General features: G+C 34.1%; 1 protein-coding gene across 1 annotated transcript in view; it reads right to left on the minus strand.

The window, feature by feature from the left end:
• Nucleotides 1-19,748, minus strand: part of Sox21b — a 32,466-nt gene extending 12,718 nt beyond the window's left edge. Inside the window, exons 1-3 of the mRNA XM_069047810.1 lie at nt 19,519-19,748; nt 12,317-12,558; nt 7,990-8,184 (exon numbers count right to left, since the gene is read on the minus strand). Coding sequence (XP_068903911.1) covers nt 7,990-8,184; nt 12,317-12,545 — 424 coding nt within the window. The 5' untranslated portion in view covers nt 12,546-12,558; nt 19,519-19,748. The remainder of the gene's footprint in view (nt 1-7,989; nt 8,185-12,316; nt 12,559-19,518) is intronic.
• Between the last annotated feature and the right edge of the window lie 7,877 nt (nt 19,749-27,625).

A 27,625-nucleotide genomic window follows, 5' to 3' on the forward strand; every position in this document is an offset into this window, starting at 1 on the left:
TGTGGTGCGGCGAGGACCGGATCGGATAAATTTGATGCCCCACATAGATGCCCTAACATCTGGCACCCCTTTTTATATCTAGCATCTAATTTTACACGCCCATGGAAATTGTTAAACATAACGTAATAGGCGTGAAAGTAAATTAAATTAAGTGAGCTGTCCATCTGACAGTGTTGGATCGGTTTCTTTGATCTGGTCGGTCCGGTGGCGGTAAATACGGCGGTGGACTCCAATTCCCATAAGACAACGCAAGCTGCTTTGGGATTTTCAGAATATTAAATGTTTAATAGAGTTAACAACTAAACTGTCGAAATAGTGCATCAGACCAAGCAGTAAGGATTAAAATACTACAGGTGCAGGGGGCTTAATGTGTTTTAATTATACAGAGTGTTTATGCAACAGATTATTTAAATTCTTTGTTTTAGGAGTCATAGTATGGCGCGTTCAAATGAAATCCTGTACCGGGAAGGCGTTGGAAATCATTAATTGTTGTGCTTTTTTAAAGCGTAGATTAATTGGAGCATGTTGACAGCCAACCTAAAATTTAGAGTCAAAAAATTTTTACATTAAAAATAGAATAATGTAACGATTCTTATTCACAAAGCAAATATCTAAGGGCACCCTTTGCTGAAAACAGACATGTTCAATTATGTCCCGATTAACATAAACAAATGTCATTCGTGTCAAACGGCGGGAAATTCAAACTTTACACGGTGTAATTTTTGCAAAGCCTACTCACCCTAGGATTTCATTTGAACGCGCGATAGTAGTAAGTATTAATTCAAAACAAACAACAAGTACGTTATGTAATATTATTTAAAACGGCATAAGTGAAAATGTAGGATCAGCATGTTATGTCATGAACAGCAAAAACAACAAGAACCGTTAACAAGCTTACGCAAATTGTAGAAAGCTGCAAGGACTCTTCGAAAAGCTCTGGTAATCGCATGTGAATGGCACTGCAATCGACTTTGATTTGTTTACATTTAAAATCTTCATTTAGACAAGTGAGATTTTAACTAATTTGTCTTTGGCATTTTATAAAGACGGATTTAAAGGTAAAGAAGATCAAATTGAATATTTTACTGCAAGGTATTTTTTTTTAATGCGGACTTGCCTTTTTCCCACTAAACCAAGCATAGGTCGTCTTTTTAGTTCGTATGCTTTGAAATTTCTTTCAGATACATAACCTCACTTCGATCCTAAATTTTATTGTAAATCAAATAATTAATTTAAAATGAAAACCATCATGCAGCATTAAGAAAATTAACGAAACTCTCGTTGGTTACTTCTAAAATGGACTGTTTAAAAAAATGCATACCACTGCATATTCGCTGAATACATGCCTGTGCCATCTGTGGTTTAATAAGTGATGAAGCTAAGCCATACGTTTTTCCACTCCCTGTTTTGTTGCATAATGCTTCCAACGTTAAGAATTTATTATTAAAAATGATTACTCATTTTAAGAAATCAAGATAACTAACATTTTAAAAGTAAACAACCAACTTTATATTTATTCTCTAATAAACAATTACCTTAGTGTTGTTAATTTTTACATGACACACTAAATAAATAACGCTGAAGACGTCAAACTTTAATAAGCGCGAACGTCAAAAAATTACTTCGATTTTTCTTTAATTAAGATATTTCTGTATTCTTCAAAAATAATTTTCCACAATAAAACCAACTATTAAAATGAATTATTCAAATTGACTCAGCCTTGTAGGGTTAAAGTAACAACATAAATTGCTTAAAATTTCTCCTCAAAGTAGTAAACTCCCACTCCGGGACTGACCGGATGACGTTTTTATTTTGTTTGTTTATAAATTATTACAATGATATTTATAACGAAACAATGTGATTTTGTTTATACCTTCATTATTCAATAAACAAAAATTTTAACAACAAAAGTGGTAAATGGCAATACGCATTTGTTATATCATCACAGAATTCAAAACTCTTATATGTTAATTATTAAGAAACATTTGTAAAAGCCCAAATGGCTTTGTCAAAGCCCAGGCCATCCTGTACACATTTCCGTTGATGATGCACCCCAGGACGTCATCGTTAAAATAATACAGGAACGTATGCATGTTGTAACCGGTTGTGGTATTTTTCACAAATTTTTGAAAAACGCAAGAAAAGTTGCTTCCGTTCGAGCATGCACGCAATTTATCAAAAGTCCAAATTAATTGTGTCCGTATTTCCGCAAATAAACTGTCGAGCGCCTAAAGCCCCGCTAACGTTGTCTGTTATTAATTAATGTAGCGAATTTACGAGCCCGGAGTTTTCCGGTTTTTCGAGGTCCGCTTAATGCGAAATTCGGGCGAGATGTTCGGTAAATAATACCTTTAATAAGCACGTATGACAAGTATGGACAGAACACGCTACGTCGCCCGTATTTTAGCGGATAACGCTCCTAAAGTCAAGATATGGCGCATAAACACAACGACTTACTGTGTTTTACATATTAACTGCCCCGCAATTTACTCTGTTATTGTTCATAAAAGCGAACAGGTTCGCTACCGGCCGGGGAGATACTCGCCTCGATTTTTTTTCAATTATTTTGAAATTGTTGCCGCGCAATTTATTAAATATCGATAATTTATGGCAGTCATAAAACACTCCTCGCAAAAAGCGCGTTGTCAAAGCACGTGTTTAATTCGGCAACGAGAACTGATGGGATTGCCCCCCGGGAGGCGTCAAGGGGCGCTATCAAGACACCGAATTCCTGGCGAGCTCGACGGCAAGGATCGCGCTAAAGCGGCACTCACACCGAACCAAAGGCGTTAAATTAACCGCGCGCTGGTAATTATTGTCAAGGTGACGCAACCGTGGAACCACACTTAACCATTAGACAATGGTTCACGGTCGCACATTAATTACTTATTTTTCTTCAACAATGCTGACATTAAATGTTTGTTTGCCGACCTGTTGACAGGCGGTAAGACAATCATATGATTTAAGAGGAAAAACACGTTATTGATTCAATTATTAACAAGATATCAGGTTCTGTTTGCTCTTTCGCAAGGAATTATCGCCTCGTAATGATCGGGGCATTAAGTGCTATTCCGAAATAATTAACATTAATCACAATCAAAATTTTCATGAATCTACATCAGAACAGATTTTCACTATAAATATGATTGTTTTTCTCTAGTTTCAGTCCGTTGATAATTTCTAACAAAAATAGTTGCATTTTTAATATACCTATTTATGTTCAGTAGTTTGTAAATACATATTGATTCATCGGGAGCTCTCTTAAATTGTGTTTATTCAATATAGATGGTAAATATTTAACTTGTTATTTATTGATGATGACAACAACGAATTTGAAATGTATTGAATGCAAATTTAATTTTTATCCTAGTTGGTATTAATAAATTTGAGTCAGCTGTACATACCTACAATATCCCTAACAGTGACTTAATTTTGAATTAAAATTCAAATTTTGATTGGTTTACAAAAATCTGTTTTACTTACACTAAGTCACTGTAAACAATAACATTTTATGTTATGCTATTTTTTCTTAAGCACATCATTTCTTTCTTCTCACGGCAATATGTTAAATTAATTTTTTTATAAATCTGTCAATTTGACAAAATTAAATTGTCGGTTCAGTTGTGTACCATTGTTTAATAAACGTAAGTGAATAGGTGGTGAATTTTTGATATGAAAAAAAGGTGTATACTGCATTAAGGAAATTGTTCATTTATTGTTCCTGACAAAAGCAATAGGTTAGGAAAACAGTTTTATTTCTCAAGATATCTCTAGTGTCACGATTCTGAAGTGGTCTAATGGTTTTAACAAGAATCTATTATTCGAGCTTCGAACTACTCATTTACTGCCGCTACCATCTGGAAAATAAATGTCACGCGGTGCGCTTTTCATTTTGGCACTAAAGAACAATTACTTGGAGCTAGATCTTGCGAATATGGTGGTTGCATTGATTTTTCAAACATTCAAGGAAATGGATCTTTTGTAAACCAAAGCGTTCTTCTGGTGAAAAAACACACAGCTTAGCTTTTCCCTTCTTGTTTCCTTAACAAGATTAAGTACCTACTTTGAAAATAAATTGTGTATAATACAGCTCTGTCCCACTCCATCATAATAATGAGTCAAAATTTTATCCGTAGCAACTAACCTTCCAAGAAAGTAATACGTATTTTTTGTCTCAGGAGCAGTTGTGAAGTGTTAATATTTTACCGACGGAATTGAAGATGCAACCCACAATACATTTGCAAAGTTAACGTGGATTTTTGTTTTTGATTAAAAAATAAATAAAACATCTAGCATTTTCGTAAATTTTTATTACATTCGCCATAAATTAACTTTGGAAATGTATTGTGGGTTGCATTTTCAATTCCGCCGGGCTCATTATCACTCCTGAAATACCCTGTATATTGACCGTGTATTCTGTGTACATTTTATTGATCTTGACAAAAAAAAAACAAAGTTAACTGACCTAAAAAAATGTAAAAGGTTTCCTTCATCCTTTTCCCATCAGTGGACACTTTGTAAAGTAAATTACCCACTAGTGTTGTAAAATATTTTTAATTAGCGGTTCATAAAGTATCTCAATTAGAAAATGTATAACACACTACATACGGCAAGTTAGACGTCTATACGATAAATAATTCAAAGTGTGTTAACAAGATGTGATGCAAGAAATTTAAACAAGGTATAATAATTATTACAAGTTATACGTCAATTAATTTGAATTATTGTAACTAAATATAATAACTGCTACTATTGTTGATTAATATTTTCTCATTTTATCAATATAATAATTCCGAATAACTCGCTGAATGTGTCGAGAGAAAGTTATTTTTTCTCATTTGTTTTTACAACAATTATATCGTGGTTTTTGAAAAACAAGGTAACTTTTTGAATATTTTTTAATATACTTTGTACTAAATAAAATTTCCTTTTTTAGTCAATAATTTATTCTGCTTACTACATTACTTTCTAAAATTTGTAAATTTTGGCATACAGATGTAGAATAATTTCGGAATCAAGAGGAGGAAGACTAAAAAAACTATTGTTAAAGTAGAATAAAACAACCCCAAATAAGAGTTCTTGGGTTTCGTTTTTCTGAGTCAAATTAGCCAAATTAAAAGCACAACAAAGTAAATTGGATTTAATTATAAACAGCTTTTGAAATTTTGTACTAAGTTAATGAGACAGAAGGTTAATAGTTGACCAATTATTTAGAGATTCACACCTGTACTTATATCATTTTGTTAAAAAAATTGTAATTAAATCATCGCTTTATTGAAAGATGTTCAGTGGAATTTCCAGCCTTCCTTCAAAAATGATGTAAATAATGATGTGAAGACAACAAAGATAAACGGCAACAATAAACAGGACACGTCAAATCGGAGAAAGAAAATGTTTTTACCTTTGCTCCTGTAGGGAGTTGACAAAGCAGCTATTGTGGCGAACTGCGATAAATACTACACCGTAAGATTCTCCAAAATTAGGGGTCCTAAGTGTCAAATTTTGAAATGGGTCAAACCCCAGCGGAACCGGTGTTCGCCATTTACTGGAGCGTGGAGACTAAAGGCCCAATTAAAATGTAAAAATAGTCTTTTGCACATTTGTGTCGTTGAACATGTCTGACCGATAGCGTCGATTAAGACACCAGAAGTGACAAAGATAATTAGCAGTTATAAATTCCATTGTTAGCAAGCCTGAACAACAAGTTAAGATCCTCTCGATATTTATGTGATAAAATTAAGTACGGGGTCGGTTTCAGAAAACAAATAGTACGAAAAGACAGTTTGAAGGATGCGGTGAATTTCCTGCTGATTCCTGCTCAGCTGGACTGTCTCCAACAAAGTTTGCCGCTCTTGTCCGTTCTCGGTCTATACCCTTTGGAATTTTAAATATGTCTGTAAAAAGCGGGGGTCCGTGTGATATCTTGGCAGGGTCCCAATATTCTGACCGCGGGATCTCACACCTTTTTGGTCCAGGTGTTATAACACACACTCGACTGGACATCAGTGCGATGTGAATGTGTGAAGAGAGGTCTTATTTCCAACATGAATCATCCGGTCAGGCGGATCTGTTTCTTTTTGTATCGATTTAACATCGTTACCGATCGTGTTACGGATGATTTAAGGATGACGATTTGTAAGGATTTAAATTTTAATGTTTTCCGACGTGTTTGCCTGATTATGTACCGAACAAAATAGCATGTGTGGACGTTATTTTCTGTGTTGGGTATTACTACTCTTATAAATCGCGTCGTTAAGTCAGGATGAAAGCCTAAGCAAAATTAATGAGTAATAGAGGGGCAGTTATCACTATAAAATTGCGGAATACATGGCCCATTGTGTCAAAGGAAATCTCCTGGAACGTCCACAAACACGTCGACAATTGGCTATTTGTCATGGCAGGAAAATGTGGAGGCTTTCAACTTAGGAATTAAGACGAAAAAGAAAGAACCCAAAGTGGCAAATTTACTAATGCATAAACGAACAATGCTTGTGACAATTAAGCACCTTCCTGAATGATTGTTTCCAATTGGCACATAGCCGTACAATAAATTACAGCTTCATTTTGCCGCGTACTCACAAGCGGACGAAAAGTAATTCTTTTTCGGACGCACTTTTTCGGACGCTAACCGTGGCGCCATCTCTTGGTCTGTTTAATAAGCAACAAAGCCGACAAAACCGATAATTGTCCTGTCACCATAAATTATGTACCTAAATAAATAATTGTATTGCAAATAGTATTTTTCTCGTTTTGTTGGCAAGCTGATGTATTAGGTAGATACAAAATAAATTTGTAATTTTTACTTTGTAGTTCGTGTGGTCGCCTAAAAAATGTATGTGCATCTCTGCCAAAAAGTGCCTTTTGTCCTCGGCTGCCCCTCGGCCAGAAAACTTAGACTCGCACGGAAAAGATGTACTTTTTGCCCTTGATACACAAATGACTATTTTGGAGACCTCAAAAGTAATATATAGGAGCATCCACTTTATAGTCCTGACCTGGGACCTTCTTTTAGTTGTTATTAAATTATAAAATCTGAAGTCACAAACAATATAGAAACTGGAGACTTTTTATTTAAGTGTATGATAGGAAAAGAAACACAATTCATTATCTTTCCAAACGAATAATTTATTGCACCGTCAAAATAAATCTGGAAGCGTAATCAGTTGGATGCAGTGATTCTCAAAAGTTTTGTTCTTTAATAGCATGAACATTCTCTTTTTAGTATCGTCAACTAGTTACATATTTTTTTTTTTTTTTGGTCAACAGTAACGACTTTCCTATGAGAGTAAGAAGAAGATGGAGTATGTGTCGGACGTGATAAAATGCTGACAACTGATAATTCGTGACGAGTCTGATCTCGAATAATGCAATTACAATTCACTTCGAGAGCAGCGTTCCGTTATCTTTGATTAAAACTATCACGGACACAATTGCATTAATTATAACATATCGACCAGGTGGCATTTGTAACGTTAAAATCCAACAGCACAGTTCCTTAATCTTTATTTTGAATGAGAATGGCAGCACAAAGCGAGGAATACAATCCTGGCATTGTGCTTTTCAATCAATAGTATTGAAATTTGATTTTGTCTGTTTTCTTATAATATCCAGGTAGCGACCGGATTTATTCATGCGCATTGTGTTTAATGGGAAAGTGGAGTGAACTGAAATTGTGTAAATATTTAACTCCACCAGTCAGACCATCGGGATCGAATTTAATTTCATTTCGGATTTTGTTATTTTACAAAAACCCATTGTTGTAAGGCTGCCCTGATTTATATTCAATTCGTGACGGAAAATCCAATTTTTAAATTTCGCTCAATACATAAAATACAAGCCGAGGCTTTTTCAACTGAAAATAAAATTAGTTTTGAAAAGGCTTTGTTTCGCATTCACATCCAAAAACGGATATTCAGTCGGCGCATTGTCGATTTTTCCCGAAATTTTGTTATTGTATTATTCAATTTTAATTTGAATGGAAACACTAACCGGCTCTTAACGCGTCCATTGGCACTGAAGGGTATGGAATGGAGTAAGGGTAGCCCTCCTTCCGTAAGGTTTTAGGCTTGCGTCTTGGTCTGTATTTGTAGTCGGGATGTTCCTTCATATGCATTGCACGTAACCGTTTTGCTTCGTCTATGAAAGGCCTCTTTTCGTCCTCCGTCAGGAGCTTCCATTCCGCACCTGAAATCAGATAATGACTGTTGAACACGTGCCACTTTGACGACCCGATTTACCATTTTACACCGTAAAACAATAACTCGAACAACATGATACAAATTTAAATAAAATGTCTCTTTTTTTCACTCCATGTATGTTTTTCTGGTTCAAAAAATAATATGGCACAGTTAAGGGGTTGCGAAAGCCGACAAGAAGGTTGTTGTTTTATGGCTTTGGTCAAAATACATCAAAGCTTTTTATTACATAGAATGTAGTTTGCCAGTGTAATAATTTCTTCGAGAGCAATAAAAGGAAACTTGCTCTGTACATTCTAGGTGTTTTCGCAAGAAAACAAATATTTCCATAAAACTTAAACGGCTATTTGTAATCAAGACATATTTTGCCATAATTATAAAAATATACACGTTTCTTCATTTAAATTTGCACCATCAGCATGATAATTAAAGATCATTAGAGTGGTATTGTACATACCACCTACAAATCCGTCGTTGAAGAATTTATCTGCAGTTACCTGAATGTTAATTATTTTGTTTTATTTAATAATTAAAGTAATCAAAGAGAATATATTTTTTGGAATTTTTTAAATCTCAAGTTCATTGACAGGTGTAAAACTCCATAAAAAATTATCTCTAGAGATTTATAAACCGTTATATTTTTTGGATAGATAAATTAAAGAGGTTATGTAAATATCCCATAAGTATACAAATTGTTGTTTTATTTCTGACATATTCATAAATGGATTTTTTTCCTCAAATGGTAAGAAAACTAGAAATAAGTTATGTCATTTGAAATTTATTTTGTGTTTCTTTTCAGTTTACAGCAACTATGTATTATAAAAAGCAGAAATGTTAATGTGTAATCTATTAATTTTTATCTTTTACTATTTAGAGCACGTATATGACAACCACATTATCTAAAGATAATTTTTTGATAAAATTAAGTGATGCAGTATTTTAGAGAGGTGAAATTATAAGATGCATGTGTATAAAACCTAGCACTGTTTGTCTTTACATAAAACTTGAAAGCTTTAATGTATTTCAATAATAATAAAAAAAAATTAACATCACAATTAAAAGGCAACAATGTTTATAGCTATTTGTTTTTAATTTTTATAGTACATACAACTATGTATCAGCTCTTTCTAATGGTAAGCAAACAAGATAAGAAAATTAATGTATTGTAAACATAATAAATGCAGTTTTAATTTACACATATCTAAAGATATGTGCATGTTTAATGGCTTTTTATCTCTAGATCTGCTACATGTTTAAACAAATTTCACAAGAACGTAATGTTTATTAAGAGCACGCAGGATTATTGTTACCTAGTGATTTACAAAATCTACATTGATGGCAATTACAAAATCAGTTAATTTTTTTATTGAAAACACTCATAAAACAAGTTAATCTACAAATGATAATAAATGTTTCTGCACATAATAAATATTTCATAACTTGTATTTAAATAGCGATTGTAAGAAAATTATGACAGCTTGGAAGATAACTCTAGAACAATACGACCAACGGACGATTTGAATCAGTGAATCCATTGTGCTTTCGTGGATATAATGGGACCATTATTTCACTCTTTCTTAATAATGAATTTAAAAATTGCTATTTGTGTAAAAAAGATTAGTAGCACCAAAAACGTTGTCACAGACAAAATGAAGAATAATAGAGGAATTTGTAAAAAATGGTACCGCTGTTGGTACTCAACCTTTTATAAATTGTTCTTGGGCAATAACGAATCGTTATTTGATTGTAATAATATCAATAATGAAGTGAAAATGATTTTGCAAGATCTGGAGGTCATCGAGAAAAGACTCAGAAGAGAAAAAACGATTTGACAAATTACCTTCGATATGCCACTCTTTCTAATCAGATGAGAAATATAAAATATAAAAAAATAAAAAGTCAAATTCTAGAACAGTCAAGAGAAGCAGATTGACTTATATCGAGCGTTCATTTAAATTTATCATCAAAGTAGGTAGGCGTTGAAGAGTCGATTGTGAACGCACCACGGATTAGGTACAGATCATGGATCAGCTGTTTAAATAACTTTGAGGAGAAATTTAAATGAACTTTAATATTGCTACAATCTTGTAACTTTGATTTAGCACAATTAAAAAAAAGTTGAAAAAACGTAATACAAAATAAATTTTCAATGTGAATAATTATTCAATAAAATCTAGAAGTGGATGAGGAGTTGGTCACTATGCCGGAACGTTTTAATAGCTCTTGTAAAAATTGTAGTATAGAGGCACTTAGCCATTTTTAGTTGTGGAGGAAATATGAAACTTGCAGCAGGTGAGAATTAACAATACCTATACATTTAACACTTTATGCGCTTATTTGCATCAGGAGTTACCTTCACTGTAACAGATCAAATTATCATCTTACGTTATGACTGGTCTTTTTAAAACAATTTTTACGTAGGCACCCGTAACTATAGTTTAATCCAGTTGTTAACATACGCGCTTGACAATAGTTAAAACCAGAAAATAAACAGCGTTAAGCGTCTCATCCAATTACGGTCGAAATACGGTTTGTCATGACAAAAACCGGTTTACGATGACAACTCGTCGAATAAGAAATGGTGAGTCGAAATTTTTCGACGACAATGCCTAAATCCTTCTCGCTTTCATCGTTGTAAATTAGAGGAAAACTCTAGACAAATGCAGGACGTGTTCGACGCATTCGATTCACTTCCTCCGTAAAACACGTAACGTCGTAACATTGTTGCGGATGCTTGCACCTGTTCTGCCATTGGATGGAACAATGAAACACTCGATTGGTTCGTCCAATAGAGACGCTGTATTACATTACACTGGTTTTTGTTCAGTGTTTTGTCATTTTGTGTCTAGAACTTTGTACGGCGCTACTGTAGGCCCTTTGTGTCTGCCTCCTGAAGCGAGATAAGAATTAATTACAAGCCATGATGGGGCTTTGTTCACTTGCTGATTCTCATTTTCGCTCAAAGATAATTTAATGCTAGCTCCCTCGCAGGATTCCAGGACGCCACCGGCTCCTTCCCGTACCATGATTTATCAATAAGAAAATCGTCCAAATCGTGCCAATTAAGCCTGTTTAACCCGCGCTACCGGGAGATAAGATCGGAGGATGCACCTGCTCCTGGTTCTGGTGCGTGTAGTTCTCTCTTCAGCGTTGTAATGACAGAATTATCGTCGGGGCTCTAATTGGGCCCTGTATCTCCAATATTTACCCTCCATATGAATTTGACCACGCTCTAAAATGTTTGTTTGCCGAAGGGCGCCACTGGACGTTAAAAACCGCACTCGACCAATTGTGGTCCGCAGTAGGAAAGATAAAGCAATCATCGGAGACAATCTCTTTGCAATGATGTAACTTGAAGTATATCCATTCCGGGAACAATGTCTTCTAACAATGCCAACTAAAGAGACATCGCTGTCGCTTTTGTCTCATTCAAAGTGTTTGTTGCGGATAAAAGGACAGTTTGAACTCGAAATCTATAGCAAAATATAAGCGCTTTACCGACCATTCTCTTCTAATATTGCTTTTCGAATTGTGCCATTGTCGAGGAGTGGGCATTTCAATCGACCAGGTGGCGTTTTTGCCTTTTTTTCACGAATTTAATCGAGCCGGGCTAGGCAAGACAACATGCAATGAATATGAAAACACTTGAACATCCAGAGTGCCGTGAAACAGCAGCTGTTGACTGTCACTTGTCGATCAGGGCCTTCCTAGATGATATGAATAATAAAAATGAATAATGCAAGGCCTCCCCGCTACACGGTTACAATGTGTTATGATATGCTCTTATATTGCCATTTAGGGTGGAAAATGTATTTAAAGTGTGACGTTTACAGGATACATATGTGGAGGAGCCCTTTCATATGCTAAGCGACGTTTTTATAAAGTTTTAAAATTCATATCGTATTTATTAGGTTCATACAGCGCGTCCGATTCAATAACTCCTTTTATACGAACACGGCCGGACAGCTTTATTATTATTCCTCCTTAACTAAACATTTTGATTTCGACACAAAGCGAACTAACAATAACACAATTAATATTTCGTTATGATTATAGAGAAAACATCGTCAATATTTAATCAGGCGTGTTTTTCGATCAGGATGACGCTCGAAATTCCTCACCTAATCTTTTGGAGATCTCCGAATTGTGCATTTTCGGGTTCTCTTGAGCAATTTTCCTCCGCTGGAGACGCGACCACACCATGAACGCGTTCATGGGTCGCTTGATGTGGTCCTCCTGTTTCTTCGTTGCTTGGGGGTTCTGCAGACCTTGAGGGACACCCAAGGCGGCTCCCCCTAAGGAGGCCATCCTCGAGAGTCCCTCCGCGGCGCTGAAGCCGCCCTCGCACATTTGGCCCACAGATCTGGAACATGGAAAATTTAATTTACTGACGGACCGAACGTTTAATATACATTTTTCCATTGTGGCGTAATGGATGGCTATGCCTACAAATGCCGCTGCACCAAGAGGAATGCGCCACACCTTTCCTGCTGAATAGCTCAATTTCTGGCATCGATTTATCTAATAGTTCCACTTATTTCTTTTAATTTCCTGTTTTATCACCAGAAAAATTATCATTATTAACACTGGGTTGTACTTTTTAGGAAGTCGTTACCTACAACAGTGTCAATAAAATATGGACATCATATTTTGCACAGTTAACTACCTATTAGTTTGATTGTTGAATTGTTAAATAAATTCTAAACTCTGATGACTGTTGGTAACTGCTTCCTAATCATAAAATAATATTTGAAATTTTGAAAGTAATAATTTAGTTTTATTGTTGTATCGCAACTAATAAAACGTGAAGAATATTCGTGTCAATTTTCTCACTTTTTGAATCAGCTGTCAATTTGCCACAACAATTTCAATTGAATAAGTGGATGATGGAACTACTGTATTATAAAAATTAAAATTATAATTGACACTTGATGATTAGGTATTTTTCTCTATTACAGCTCGATAAGTTAATTACTAACTGCTAACATTCAGTTTCCAATTTTTTTGTTGTATTTTATTTATAAACTATTAAAGTCTCCGCAACACATTATTAATGTATTACCCTAATTCAATAGAGAAATGGTGTAAACTTGCAAAACTTGTTTACAATAATTAAACTACCGTACCTACATAATCAAATGGTTTAGCGTTCTTGGTCGTTATAATTAAGATTAAAATATGTAATTTATTAGACATGAAAAAACGTTATTACATGAATGCTTACATTAAGTTTTAGCCATAGTTTAATGAAGTGTAACAGTTTTTACTTTTTGCAAAAAGAAAATAAAGTCGGTTTGATTATATTACATTATTTAAATATGTATATGCATTTAATACCTATATTCACATAAGAGTTTTTTGAAGTAGGCATAAGTCGACTTTATAAACTTTATTTGATAAAATAATGCAGAACAATCATTATCTTTACGCTTACCTATTTGTTGTCAGATTCAGAAACTAATTTGTTAAAATTTGAGTTAGGAATTTCAAATGATTTAGCTAAAGGGCCTTCAAATAAATTTATATTTAGAGCAACCTATGGAAATTCAATTGTTTGCAACATTTTTCGAGCGTAGAAAATGACACAAGAAACGTCTGACATTTTAACGAAATAAAATTTGCTTACAAAATATTTTAAATTTTTGTAGTGCATTCTCCCTATTGGGAAAAAGCTTACTATGTAACCTGTGTAACTCCAGAGAATAATTGGTTACCTACAAAAATTACTTTACACTGTTATCAGAATTTGGATGTCGCCTACGCCTACTCTAAATATATATTTATTTGAAGGCCCGATAGTTTACTTTATCTGCCGCTCGTGAGCGGAGATAATAACTTTATCTGCCGCTCGTCAGCTCGTTAGATGCCATGGCAATGAAATGATAAGTTAGCATCATCAATCTAGCAGTATAGTGTCATATTTTACTGACGTTTGAAGAAAAAAATTATAAGGTGTAACAAAATTTATTTACTAGTTTTTGATGTAAAAACCATAGTGCAGAAAGAAGTAAATAAAATTTAAAAATTTCAGTAGGTACAATGATTTGTCAGAAAATTCATATTTGTAAAAAACAACAGCAACAAATCAAAAGTACGCCATCATTTATAATGTTTTATCAAGCGAATCTTAAATATATCTATCTTCTTAATAGTAAATGGTATTTCTGTGTATTTCATTTTGTAATTCATTTTACTAACTGGCTGGAAAGTAGTAAAATCCAAAATTAATATTTTTGTATTTTTAACATTTAGTTCTTTGAAAATATTTCATATTTTTTAAGGCATCAGTAGATTCTTTTTTAAAATATAGATAATAGTCCACATTTCGGTTTTTTTTTGGCTGTGTGGTGTAGAATGTGTCGCAAAGAAGTACAGTATTTTAATAAGTACCTACATAAGTATTATTGCGGCCAAAATGTTTGCGCACCTTCTGTCAATCAATTGACGTTGCCTGTAAAAAATAGGCTTTAAAGTTTCTTTATCTCAATTTTGCTGATCACAATTTTATGACCGCTATAGTATCTAGATACATACTCGTATTTAAAAGATTCCATTTATTCTAAGAAGTGATTCTGTGAGTAAAAAGAGATAAAGAAGAAAAACTAATTATTTATCAATATCTTATCAAGAAAAGTAGAAAGAAGCATATCCACATCATATAATATGTTTTGGGGTATTTTTCTTCACTAGTTCTTCGTTGTTTTGGCATGATGGCAAGCCATTTTTTAAATTGTTTTTTAATGTTGGCCACACTGTTTAATTTCCGTTTGGACAGTTGAATTGATTCCGAAACGATAAATGGAACAGTTTAAAAATATGTTTTGTTAAAATTTGCAGAACCATTGACTTTTCTTCTAAGAATCGCCACTACCCATTTTTTGCATCTTGATTGTACCAAGGTCTTTTGTGCATTTTTTAAAATCTTTTTTCTATTTATTTATTATATCTATTACTGTAAAAGTGCAAGCTTTGTATCCATTTTATCTGCATTTTACTTTCAAAACTTGTTCTAATTCCTTTTAATCGCTATCAGCTCACTTGTTGTTTTACTTTTACTGTTTTAGTCGACTAAATAATCTTTTAAATTTTTGTGAAATTAAGGTTACATAGAAAAAAATTAATTCTGTAAAATTTGTTATGTTTTATTTTTAGTCTAAACAATAACATAATACATATTAGACTTATAAACAATAACATAATTCTACACCACTATTTATGGTTAACCAAGCCGAATATTTTTCCAATTTGTATTATTTGGTCTTTTTTCTTTCTTTCAAAATCTGATGGTTTATGTTGTGGCATTTCGAAATTCAGATAATCATTTAAAAAATTTAGAAACGAGAGGTTATAAGATGTGATGATTGTGCATAAAGAGTTCGTTCTCGATACATCGGTCCTATTCACTGTAAAATTGAGTCGGCATAAAATTTTCTAAAAATTTCTCTTCAAGTTCTCCCACACGATCCTAAACATGTCCCGTGCAAACAAAAATCGGATAAACAAGCCTTACAAAGTAAATATAATATCTGAAAAAGTCAAACATAAAAGCAATCATAATAATATTCAAAACCTGTGTGCCTTTTGTGGAAGTCTTTATGAATATGGAATGATCGCGGCCTGATGCTGCATTATTCAAAAGTTGATCGTTTAATTTAACACGGCGACTATTTAAAAGCGCATTAAAAATTAGTGACGCGAAATTACCACCTCACAATACACACGAAAAGTTATTTAAATACTAAAGCCCCATTCAGAACCGCTAAAAACGGCTTTCGAGTTATTGTTTTCGAATTAAGGCCGACGCTAATCACCTGTAAAATTAACCGAAACCATTTCTTTGCTTTGAACAATTTCTTTCGCGAATAAATTCATCCCGATTCGGTTATTGCACAGAATCGCGGCCGTAAAAACGTGATTTCGACGCATCGCCCATCACCACAGACGATTCCTGAAAGTAATAATAAACGCGGGAGGACATTAAACGTCAAATAATTTAAATAACTAATAGAGCTGTCAGTCGACTATCGGGTATAAAACACCTTCGCGTTGGTTGCCGACGGCAAGTCGCAGGTAGGCAGGTATGTCGGCAGGATGTTTGACTAGCAGGAGCTTTTTTATTTAATTAAACGGCTATTAGTTATTGATTGTTTTTTCTGCGTTACTCAATTAGTGGGGTTAATAGGAGTGGTCGAATTAAGTCGCAGGATTGTCTGGGTGATACTGTGTAGGCCACAAATAGCGGCGGCAAATAACAAGGGATAAACCACCCCTGCTGGACACTTGTCCGGCCAAGTGAGAGATTGCTTCCCGCCGCGGGATTATTATGATGCTACCGGTCTGGTCCAGGGTTATCGAGTTAGTTTGGGCGACAAGATGACCTCAAGAGGCCTCTCCACAAATAAAACACAATTTTATCCCAACAGATTTCAGTCAGATATTTTAATTCGCTTAAGCACACATCAGTTTTAATTATCGCATCCTGAAACAACATTTGAGAAGATTATGGGCTTATAATGATTTATCCCGTGAACAGTAGATTTTAATTTGATTATGATGTGTAACTTTGTAAATCATCAGAGTGCAGTCGCAAGAAACATAAAACTTCCTAATCCAACAAGTCACTTAATAGCCTCTTTTTTGAATACGTTTTGTATTTGCATAATCGAGAATAGTTTTGTTTTGTACCTAGTGCTGAAATGTATTATTTCAGGAGCGTTGACACAAACTGGAAGCCATTTATGGTGTCCATAAGTTAATGCCGTAATTAATTACGGATAGAAAATCGGAACCTTATGGTTAATAAACTGTAAGATAATAACTTTATCTCGGATCAAAACAATGCACAGTAACTCTGTAGGTTTGACACAGCGTCAGCCATTAGTGACACAGACACAATTTTTTCCTCGTGGTAAATATTTTTGTGGCCTTGTAATTGCCGGTTCTGGACAATGGGAACATTTATTTCTGTAGTTCTTAGCCGGAAATTTCAATCGCCGCATAAAACTTTTTAAAAAACAACGAATTAGACACGCATTTTTGAACATTAACGTGAATTAGCATATCAAGCCTGAATCCAGATTTTGATTTACGATGGACACTTTTACATTAGTCGGCTTTTATTTCTTGTGTGCCGAGAAATCTCATACATCATGTTTTTTAATTAAAAAAGGAATAAGTAAAATATTTTGAATGAGCCTTCATTGCCCAGTACCTTTCACAATACCATTAATCATTTATTATTTACACGATCAGATTTACTATTTAAATTTGCATTTGAAATTGAAGGCATAAACTTTAATGTCAAGTGTTGAAGTACCGTCGTCGTAAATAGGTACGCTGACACTTGAAATATTTCCCAAAAAATTTATGTGTCAAGAATACCGAAATATTCAAGACCAATATTAATTAATCGAGATGGTTGTTAGTCACAAAATTCTGTTTCTTTGCGTTTCCGGCTTGACAAGAGATGTGTTATTAATTTTTTCTCGTCTCTTGATTTAAATCTAAGTGAAACGGGTTCTAGTCGCGTTTTACTAATTCAGTCTGTTTTTTCTTATTTTTGAGTTGTTGCCATTTACCACATGCTACACGGGAAATCATACATAAATTATTTAAAACAGAATCAGTCTGGCATTAATTATTTCAAATGAACAAAAATCTGATAATATTTTTCTAAAGTTTTAACAAGGTTGTGTACCTATTGAAACTTACTTGAACTTCTTTAAAATTAAAATGAGTTAAATTATAAACGGCAACAGTGGTAATTTATAAAGATTAAAAGATGAACAGCTGCTTTTGTTATTATAATAATGTTGAGGAATGTTTCTAACAATAATAATTTTGAGGTAATAGCTTCGCCACATTATATTGTAGAACCGCTAATATGCAGATAATTTGTACTTAGTAAAATAGTAATTGATAATTAATTTGTGGTATTTTACTTTGTCATACTTTCATATTACCCACAAACTGAATTCTATTATACTAATAAATTAATGAATTAATTAAATTCTTATAATAAATTTATTTTTTTTTCTAATTTGATCCAGCGGAATCGGTGGATAAACTCTATTTTTCTATGGTTAGGATAGGTAAATAAGTCTTTCTAAATGACAAAAATGTATTTGACAAAATAGGTTTCAAACGGCGCATTAACCCAATTATAAATGGTCTAGTTTTGCAGAAAGCTCCATTGTGTCTCGCTTTATCATCGCTACACTAAACAAAATTTTATCCCTATTACTCCTTTGATAAAAACCACTTGCTATCATAGACAAAAAAGAGAAAGAATAGAGAATTAGGCACACTCCGTCAAATATGGAATGGAACAACTACCAACTACCATAAAATAAATTGCACAGTAACTCGGACATTTATCGCATAATAACATTCTTTTGCCAAAGACATGAACCGTGTAAATCTCTTCTAACGCGACCTTCGTTAAAGAAACTGTCCTCTTTACAAAAAATCAAGCTTCGACTTGATCTGTGATCACTTTGAAAGTACCTTTTTTCTCTGTTGACTTCGATCAAAGGAACGGGTTCAGATTTTTTGTACCACGCGACTGTTAAGTACTTGACGAATTTTTGAAGCTGTTAAAATTACATATCTTCTCTAACCACACTACGTGTTAGTAAACTTGAAATAACGGTCTTTACGTTACGAATTGAGTGTTGACACACTCGATGGTACAAAAACGCATTTCCTGTTAGTTATCTTGATTGTGGTGGTCATGCAAAACAAGCGGTACCAAGTGCAAAACAATTACATGAAGTTTGCATTGTTAATTGGTAAAAACGTGTACCTAATGTTAAAATTGTTTACGATGACACTTCCTTACTGTTGAAAAAAATTTGATATAGAAATTTTTGACAAATCTTATTATCTTTTTTGGGAATCATCCTAGAGATGTTTGTTATCGGTCGTTGTGATGGTCAGTTGAAGATTTGTAAATCGCTCAAAATAGAATTACTTGATCTTATCAATGAGTGATGAACGGGCATCACGTATAGTGATAACAGCAGATTAAGCAGATTTTGAGTGGTATTTATAAAAAATGATGTGAGACAGTTGATAAAGTTAGTTTTGTAGCAGGTCGGAGATCAGGCAGTTACGTCAGCAGGACGATCGTCCTGAGCGCATCCTTGACAAGGAATGTTTACCCTGCGCTTTGTTTGTTTAATCTTTTGGCACCGGTGAAATTATAGAAAAAAATTAGCACCAGGGTCCCACGCCGGAGTCACCCACATCCGCATGATCAAAAGTAAACATCGACCATCACCGCTTTTACGCAAAGACTTGACGATTTGTTTACTAAACATACCTAATGAAGTGGCCGTTAGAGGCCTGCCTCTGTAGGTCCAGATCAATTTTGAGGCAGTTTTCGAACAATGTTTACACAAAAAACCGTAACAAGTCCGGATCAGTCCTAACACACGACACAATCGCACAATTAATTACAATGTCCCTATTGTCAAAAATAATGGCAACATTGACGACATAGGTGTAAATGCGTGTATCCCACCGAAAAGCACTGAACTCTATGCAGTTGTGGCATGATCGGAAGGTGAGTAGGCAGAGGGCATGCGCACCTGGTATCGGAAGACGACGTCCAATGGGGGCCATAGGCGGAGTCTGAGGCATTATCTACACAAGTTGTGGTTCGAATGCTGAATGGAAACGCCTCTTGATTGTTATGTTAATTTTTTGTCTCTTATTCTTTTATACAGGTGTTTCTGAATTGGGCTGAGTATACTATTTTTTTGTGTGTATGTTGTTGTTGTTGACAAAAGACATGGATGGAAGCGAATAGCCTCTCTTCTCTACGGTCGCACCATCAATGGGTGTCAGTTTCAAAAACTTGAATGTTGGGATGATCTCAAGTGCCTCGCTCGTATTGTGCTACTTTTTAATTAACTCACTTTACCCAGATCGTCATGGGAAAAGCGCTTCTCTTAATTCCATTCAGACATTCACAGAAGTTCATCAAGTGCACAGATGAACTTCATTTTAAAATAAAATTAATCTCGAACGTACAACAACAACCACTTTCAGACGCTACTCCTGCATAAACTAAAATTAATTAAATTAAACTGAGTAATAACAAATGTGACAGGATCTTCACGGAGTGAGGCTGTTAATGGAAATGCTCCACACTAGGAAAATGACTCCAGATTGTTCTTCCAGAATGTTCATCACAAAATCAAGTCACAATTGAGCTCACTTTTATTATCACGTATCAAATACGAAAAAAAATTAAATAAAAAGGGAGATTTTACAAGTTATACAATTTCAAGGTCATTCGCTTAACTGATCAATCATTACCGTAATTATTACTTATTAGGTACGCACCTACCAATAAATTATGAATAAAAAGAAATAATTGGATAATTTAGTTAGAAAGGCAGGTCATTTTTGGAATAAAACATGTGTTTCAAGTTTTAATGTTATTTTAAAGAATGGCAACTCGGTACAAGGATACGGGAGGAGGATTCTTATTGGAAGAACGCGAAAAAGAAATGTTGACACCCATTGTTCTTCACGCAGACTCCCCCATTTTCAACCTCAACCCCCCAGGAGTCTCAGACATGCCATAAAACATTCTTCCTCTATTGGTTGTTCGACAATTTCACTTTTGTATGTTGTGGCAATTGCAAGAGCCCACAAGATCATAAACTCTTAACGAAAACAGAAGCGCTGCAACAGTATTTGTTGAAAGATTGTGATTTAGATAAACGAGAGCCAGCGTTAAGATTTATTGTATGAAAAAATCCGCATAACAGAAGATGGGGTGAAATGAAACTGGAGGAAGTGGAGAAGGAACGTGAGCGACTTCGTGAAAGATATACCTATTATAATAAACAAGAGAAATAAATTTAAGAAATGGTCAAAGGAGGGAAGTGTAAATAAGGTCATGAATTAGGGGCGGAAAATTGTAATGAAAATGAAATTATTTAGACTCGGAAGTGTTTGAAGTGTGATTATGAAGAGCGTTTTGAGAAAATTTAAAAATAAATTACATAACTGGAGGTTAAAGTAGACTGTGTAGACATATTGTAACAGAATTAAAATTGGAAAAAAGAAACCGAAAGAGAATAATAGAAGGAAAATTTAACATAAAATAACATTTTTAATTTACAATGCGAACATTTCCGATAATAATGCGGAATCTGGAAAAGTGCCCCGAATGCTTGCAGCGTTTCCACGTTGAATGGCAAGGGAAATCCTCTCAAAAAGGAATTTCTTAGATTTTGAATCCCCTGATTCCGCGATAAGTCGGTCTCCGATGACATTAATGAAATCTATTGTTTCTTTGCACCAAATAAAAGGAAAATAATCCGCGATAAGTTATTTTTCTAATGTATCTGGTGCGTTGTAAAAATAATTCCGTAATTTTCTTTATTCGTCCTGAAAGCTCGAGTCTCGAAGAACAAATAAAAATAGTAGGAGCCGGAACGAAAAATAAAAAAGCGTTGTGTGTGTTCATTGAAGGGGTAAATAAATATTGTGATAGTGAACACCACTTGCATGCGTCATTGTGGTAAGTTGTCGATTAATGCACGGTTAGGGCTACCGCGCACAACCCTTCTGTAGTCGATTTATTCCGCAAAGTATAACAAAATTAGTAACAAGGACTTTATTATTTACAGGATGCTGGCTTAGCCTGAAAGCTCTTTGAAAAATCTAACATTGTATACATGGTATTTGTACCAAAAGGGCATTATGCGAGTGGAAGTGGGCTTGAAAAATCCGATTTCCTCCCTATAAACCACCCTCACAAGAAGAAACGATTATTGCAAGCAATACTCGGCCCTAGTACTAGAAGAGTTTCGTTCCATTTTCTTTTTAACTGCAAGAGCACCATTGTGCCATTGTCGGGTGCAGATGTTACGTATTCCAAGAAGGTTTTACAATTTTTTAAGTTATTCTAAGTGGTCATTTTACCGCCCCCGAACTGACTGGAATTACACCAAGGCGGAATCGTGTTTGCACGCGTCACTAATTAAAGCGGTTGGAATTGATTAGGCGGAATCGACACCGATCAAACAACCACCCTCGCCACGATAAACTGCTTACAGCTCCTATTACATCGGTTTACAACATAATACAGGAAAGGCCTAAGATAAACCGGTCCCCAATAAAGTCATAAACGGCGAATGGTGAAAGTTTTGGTTTATTGGGGCCAGGGGTTGGGACACCAGTAACAGTACCGTTACAAAAATTTCATATGAACTTCTCCAAGTGTGCCCAATAGAACTCTCTCAACTCGAAAATTTTATTAATAATGATGATAATATTTTATTGTTGATGCAAACAATATAATTGCCATTTATCATAACAAAATTTTAAAATATTTACTGATTTCATTAGCGTTAAAATTCAGTAAAAATGAAAAGTTTCCATTTTGTTGTTAGCAATTGTCGCAGTAGTATAGCAAATAAAAAATAATACATATGATGTGTGTATGTCAGCTTGTTCAATATTTTTAAAATACCTACGCATTTAACCACTAAGTTTTACAATAATTAAATGGCAAAGGGGTAGTTTTTAAGACATTTAGATATTTATTAATTTTTAAGTGTGGTGAATTTTCGCGGGGGTGCGTCAATACAAATAGTAGTTAGACGTTTTATAACATTTTGTTAACTTCATATTAAAATATGAAGTTATCAAAATGTTATAAAAGTCATTTAACTAAGTTCTTTTTAATGGTGATCTTTTGCACCCTCGCCAGAATTCACCATAAGTTGAGTGTAATCACACTTTAAGGGTGAATAAATATTTAAATGTATTAAAAACCACCCCTTTATTGCCATTTTTAGTCCTTGCAGAAAATCTATCAGATTATGTGATGAGACAAAGGAATAATAGGATATTATTACATGAGCGAGTAAAGAAGGTTTTCATCCACGAAAATAAAGGTTGCTGCACGAGCCGAAGGCGAGTGCATGTAATCATCTTAGTGGATAAAAACCTTTAATTGCGAGTATAATACTATACTTTATCTACCATCAAATATAGGTACAAAAAAAACAACAAATTCTTAGTTCAATCTTTTTAATTTTTAAAAATTTAATGTTCGTTTTGTTACCATGGATACGTTCTTATTTTTGGTTAATTAGTTATGTTGCTGCGGTTACTGCAAACTGTTGCCAACATGAAAATGGTGGAAAAAAAAATTCTCAATATTTCTAATTTTGATTGGTTGAAATCCCGATGGATATAAATTCTATCAATTTTATCCATAGCTGGGTAGGTACCAATAAGAGCTCTCTTTGTCGGTGGAAAAAATGACAATTTAGAGTGGAGCTTTCACATCAGTAATACCTACCTATTGCTTTATCCCATGATATATGTTTTTTTTGTTTATTTTATGTTCTTTCGTTTTCATGGCACTTTATTCACAACTGAAAATCAAAAATACAATTTATTGTAAACAATTTTTACAATTAAATATTTGACTATGAAGCTATACGACTGTGCAAAAATTCAAATCTCTATTTCTGCAAAAAATAACGAAAATATCAGGCTTATTTTATTATTAAATATATAATTTATTATCTTTTGTATTTCTTGTTCTTATTTATCATTTCTGGTTCTACCTGTTGTTATTCTTTTTGCTTTATTGTTAAACCTTATCTGTTCTTTACGTCTTGTAGCATGGTGTTTTTCAAATGTCAAGACATTTTGAGTATACACAATAATTCCAAAGTAAACAAAAAATAAATTTGCTTAATTTTATTGACTTTTGCGGGTTAAAACATCGAGTGAGTGTTGTTTGTTTAATACTTAAAAATATTAGCTATACAATTATTCTTGTTGTTATTGTGTTATTCCTAAATAAATTATTTTTTAAAATATAATAATTTTTGAACATTTTATTTTTGTGTTTGTTCGAAGTAGGTATCTGTGAGAACTTATCGTGGATATAGGGTTCATGCAAATAATTTAATTAAGAGAGGCTGGATCAGTTCTGGATGAAAATCGGTTAAGGAGCGGAAATGAGGGTCAATTATCGATCGATAATTTTGTCTTTAGGAGTCTGTTAATTTCGACGGCAAACAAAAACGCCCCCCTAAACAGTATGGAGATGTAAGCAAACATTTCATAACCACTCGCAAGATAATCAAAATCACAAACAGAGAATGGGACAATTGTAAAACAGCGCACCATTCACTCGACTTAATCTCTTTGCCAACACCTCGTAAGTAAGAAGACAACAAACATGCATCTTCTCGGTGATGGTGATTACACATCTCCCCTATGTGTACCCTCCGCTCTATTCAAATAAATCCACTTGCAGACACTTATGCGATAGTAAAAATCCCCATTATCGTTTTGCGGAGCCTTTATTCATGTAAATAACAGAGCAAAGTGTGGCATGGATGCAAGTGACATGGCGCACGCCCTGAGGACGGTCATTAGCACGCGAAACCCTGGCGCGTAAGTGACATCGCTCTTCGTTTTCATACCAAAATGGAGCGAATTCGCCACCTAATCAATGACAAAGTCGGGAAGTTTGAGAGCACAGACGGCTCACAACAATCGAAGATCTTTCCGATATTCTCGAACGTTCCTATTCGATGCTGGCGACAAAGTGCATATTTTTCTATCTAACATTGGAAATAAAAACGAGCACTGCAAACTTTCCAATGACAAAGTATGTTTCATACAAATGACAGTTTTATTAAATTTTCAACGTCGAAGACGGTTCTCTAGAAAAACACATGGCATTGTTAATTTCTCATAAGCAGTGATTTATTGCAGCAAAAATAGAGCGTTCACTGTGTTTTTATTTTAATATTGTCTTTGAAGAGATTTATGAACATATCTCTTATGAATTCTTAAGAATGAAGAAATAAGAAGATATCAGTATAGTTAAAAAAATATGTTAAAAATTAGATTTTGAAGTTTCGGATTGCAACGTAAAAATCATAAGAGATGAGTGGAGCTTATGTTAAAATTAATTAAACAAAAATAAGCGAGGCGAACTCACTTCATGGCGATATACTCGGCGTATGTTTATGGTTACTCCGCATCGCTCTGACGTCATATCGTAACGAAACAAATTGCAAAGCACAATTAAGAATTTTCGCTTTCTAACAAATTTTGTCTGAAGAAAAACGATCCATTAGTTTTTTACTTAAATCGATTCAAACAGAGAATCAGACATATGATATCCTAAGAACTGTGTCTTCTAAATCGCGTAACTTACCAAAAATGTTCGAAAATTTGTTTCAACATCGAAATAATGGACACCCCAATTTTATAGGGATGGGATACATAAGTGCACCATATCATAAATTTGTCATGCCATAAATTAAACTCGCTTTCCATGAAATCATAAGGGTTGTTAAGTAATGGTTATTGCTATTCGGTATATTTCAAAACGTCGTTTCTCCGAACTGTGCCGCAAAATTTGAAAGAGTTGTTCACTAGATTTTACAACAAGGACATTCAAATTTATGATACTCATAAGTTTTCAGGTGTTCTTGTTGTTTGTGGTAGGTACCCCATATAATCCATTGCAATAAAACCATTGTCAATGATGAGGTGTTAACTTGTAGCTTATTCAATAACTCGACATTTGCAGACATTTGTTAGGTGCCATATCCATAGGAAAAGGATTGGACACAATGGTTTACAACTACTACAGACACTGTTATTTCTAACCAATTTTGAACTCTAAAATCAACTCCTAAACTTTATTTCTGTGGAACGGTAGAATTTTTACAACCTTTCTACTAAGGGCCAAGGGTGTAAGCTAATAATTTAATCTTGTATTTATTTATTTTCTCGTAAACAAAACTCAAAATTGGTACAATAAAATAATACAATTTGAATTTAGGCGCAGTTCAGTTGGAATGCTGGAATTTTACTCAAATACCCAAGGTTTGTTAGATTCATTTTCCTATTTTTTGGTCAAAATGGAATCTGGTTGCTTTGCATGAAATTAGTTTACAATACAGGTTGATTTATATTGTAAAGAAAAAACATATAAGGTCTTTTGCATTGTCTGTTAGATCAGTTATGCATTTTGGCAGTATTTCTATGGCCATCAAATCAAATCAGCGTTGAATGAATCTGTTGTTTAACAATCTCCGTTTTTGCTGTTGAAGGAGACCACAACTGAAACAGGAAAACCGCACTTTTCGGCATTTAATAAAAATTAATAAAATAATCCTGCCATTATGAAACATTCAACGGGAATTCCTTTGTGGAGTTTAAAAAAGTAATCCGGCGGTATTTGCCGTGATTGCATTAAGGGAACCAGTTGCGGTAAAAATTTTACCTGTCCAATTTTGTCGGATTGTTACCGTTTTTACGTTAATAAATCTGTTATCGTTTTGAAAGCACGTTGTAAGTAATAGATTTCATTTGGCACAATACCTCCCAAATAGATTTCAGATACGATGAGAAATAAATCATTTCCGATCCAGAAATGCTTTTACAAAAGGTAAAAAAACATTATGGACGTTTCATCAGACCGATATCAAAGCACATTAGCGATTTATTGTGATAAGCAAGCGATGGAGCGGCTGTGTATTTTTCCAAGTTTGATAATATTTCAATCAAAACCCATTCCGACGCAAACAATGATTTGTTGGAATAAAAAACCACTCTCTCGACCACTGGTCAATAACAGCTTCATTGCCTGCCATTCAACACTAATGCACCCGCTCCCGCGTTATAGATGATGCACCACCTGTCGAGGGGCAAATTCGGCGATACGCCAAAACAACCACACACTTTTTGGATTTTCCTAATTTACACATTTAAATGCACGAGGTGACTGTACTCTTGCATATTTTGCTCTTAATTAAACTGCATAGCTGCGTCACGACGCAACACAAACGGTTGACTATGTAATTGCTAAAGCAAACAGTACAATAATTATTATGCTTTTCGTTTGAAAGTGGAAAAATTTATATATCCTGCTTTACGTTCTATCTACCTGTTATTGCACAACAGATTGCACTGTGCGCAATATGAATGGTAAAAGTAAAAAAATGTTATACAATTCAACGATCCAAGAAATCTTTATAAAATGAATAATAGGTACCTGTCCTTAGAATCATGTGATATTTTATTTATTTTATGTCCTCCTACCAAAGGATCATATCTAATTTTTGTTGGTTCGTAAGTGGTGTGTTAATTAAAATATCACGGTTCAAAATGGATATGCAAATATCAACTTGTCACAAATTTAATTTGTTTTGGTTTTCTTAAACCAACGTTCGCTTTGCTTTTGCGGTAAGGTATTAATTTTTTACCGTTGGTCAATTCAGTGTACAGAATTTTTTAACAAAATATTAATTTTTACTTTTGATGAGCGGTACAATAATTCAGTCCAATGACTGTTGTGACGTGATAATCTCAACTCCTAACAAAAACTAAAAAACTAATAGGACAAAATTATTGCGGCAATA

Source organism: Tenebrio molitor, chromosome 5 (genome assembly GCF_963966145.1).
Source record: "Tenebrio molitor chromosome 5, icTenMoli1.1, whole genome shotgun sequence".
Lineage (NCBI taxonomy): Eukaryota > Metazoa > Arthropoda > Insecta > Coleoptera > Tenebrionidae > Tenebrio > Tenebrio molitor.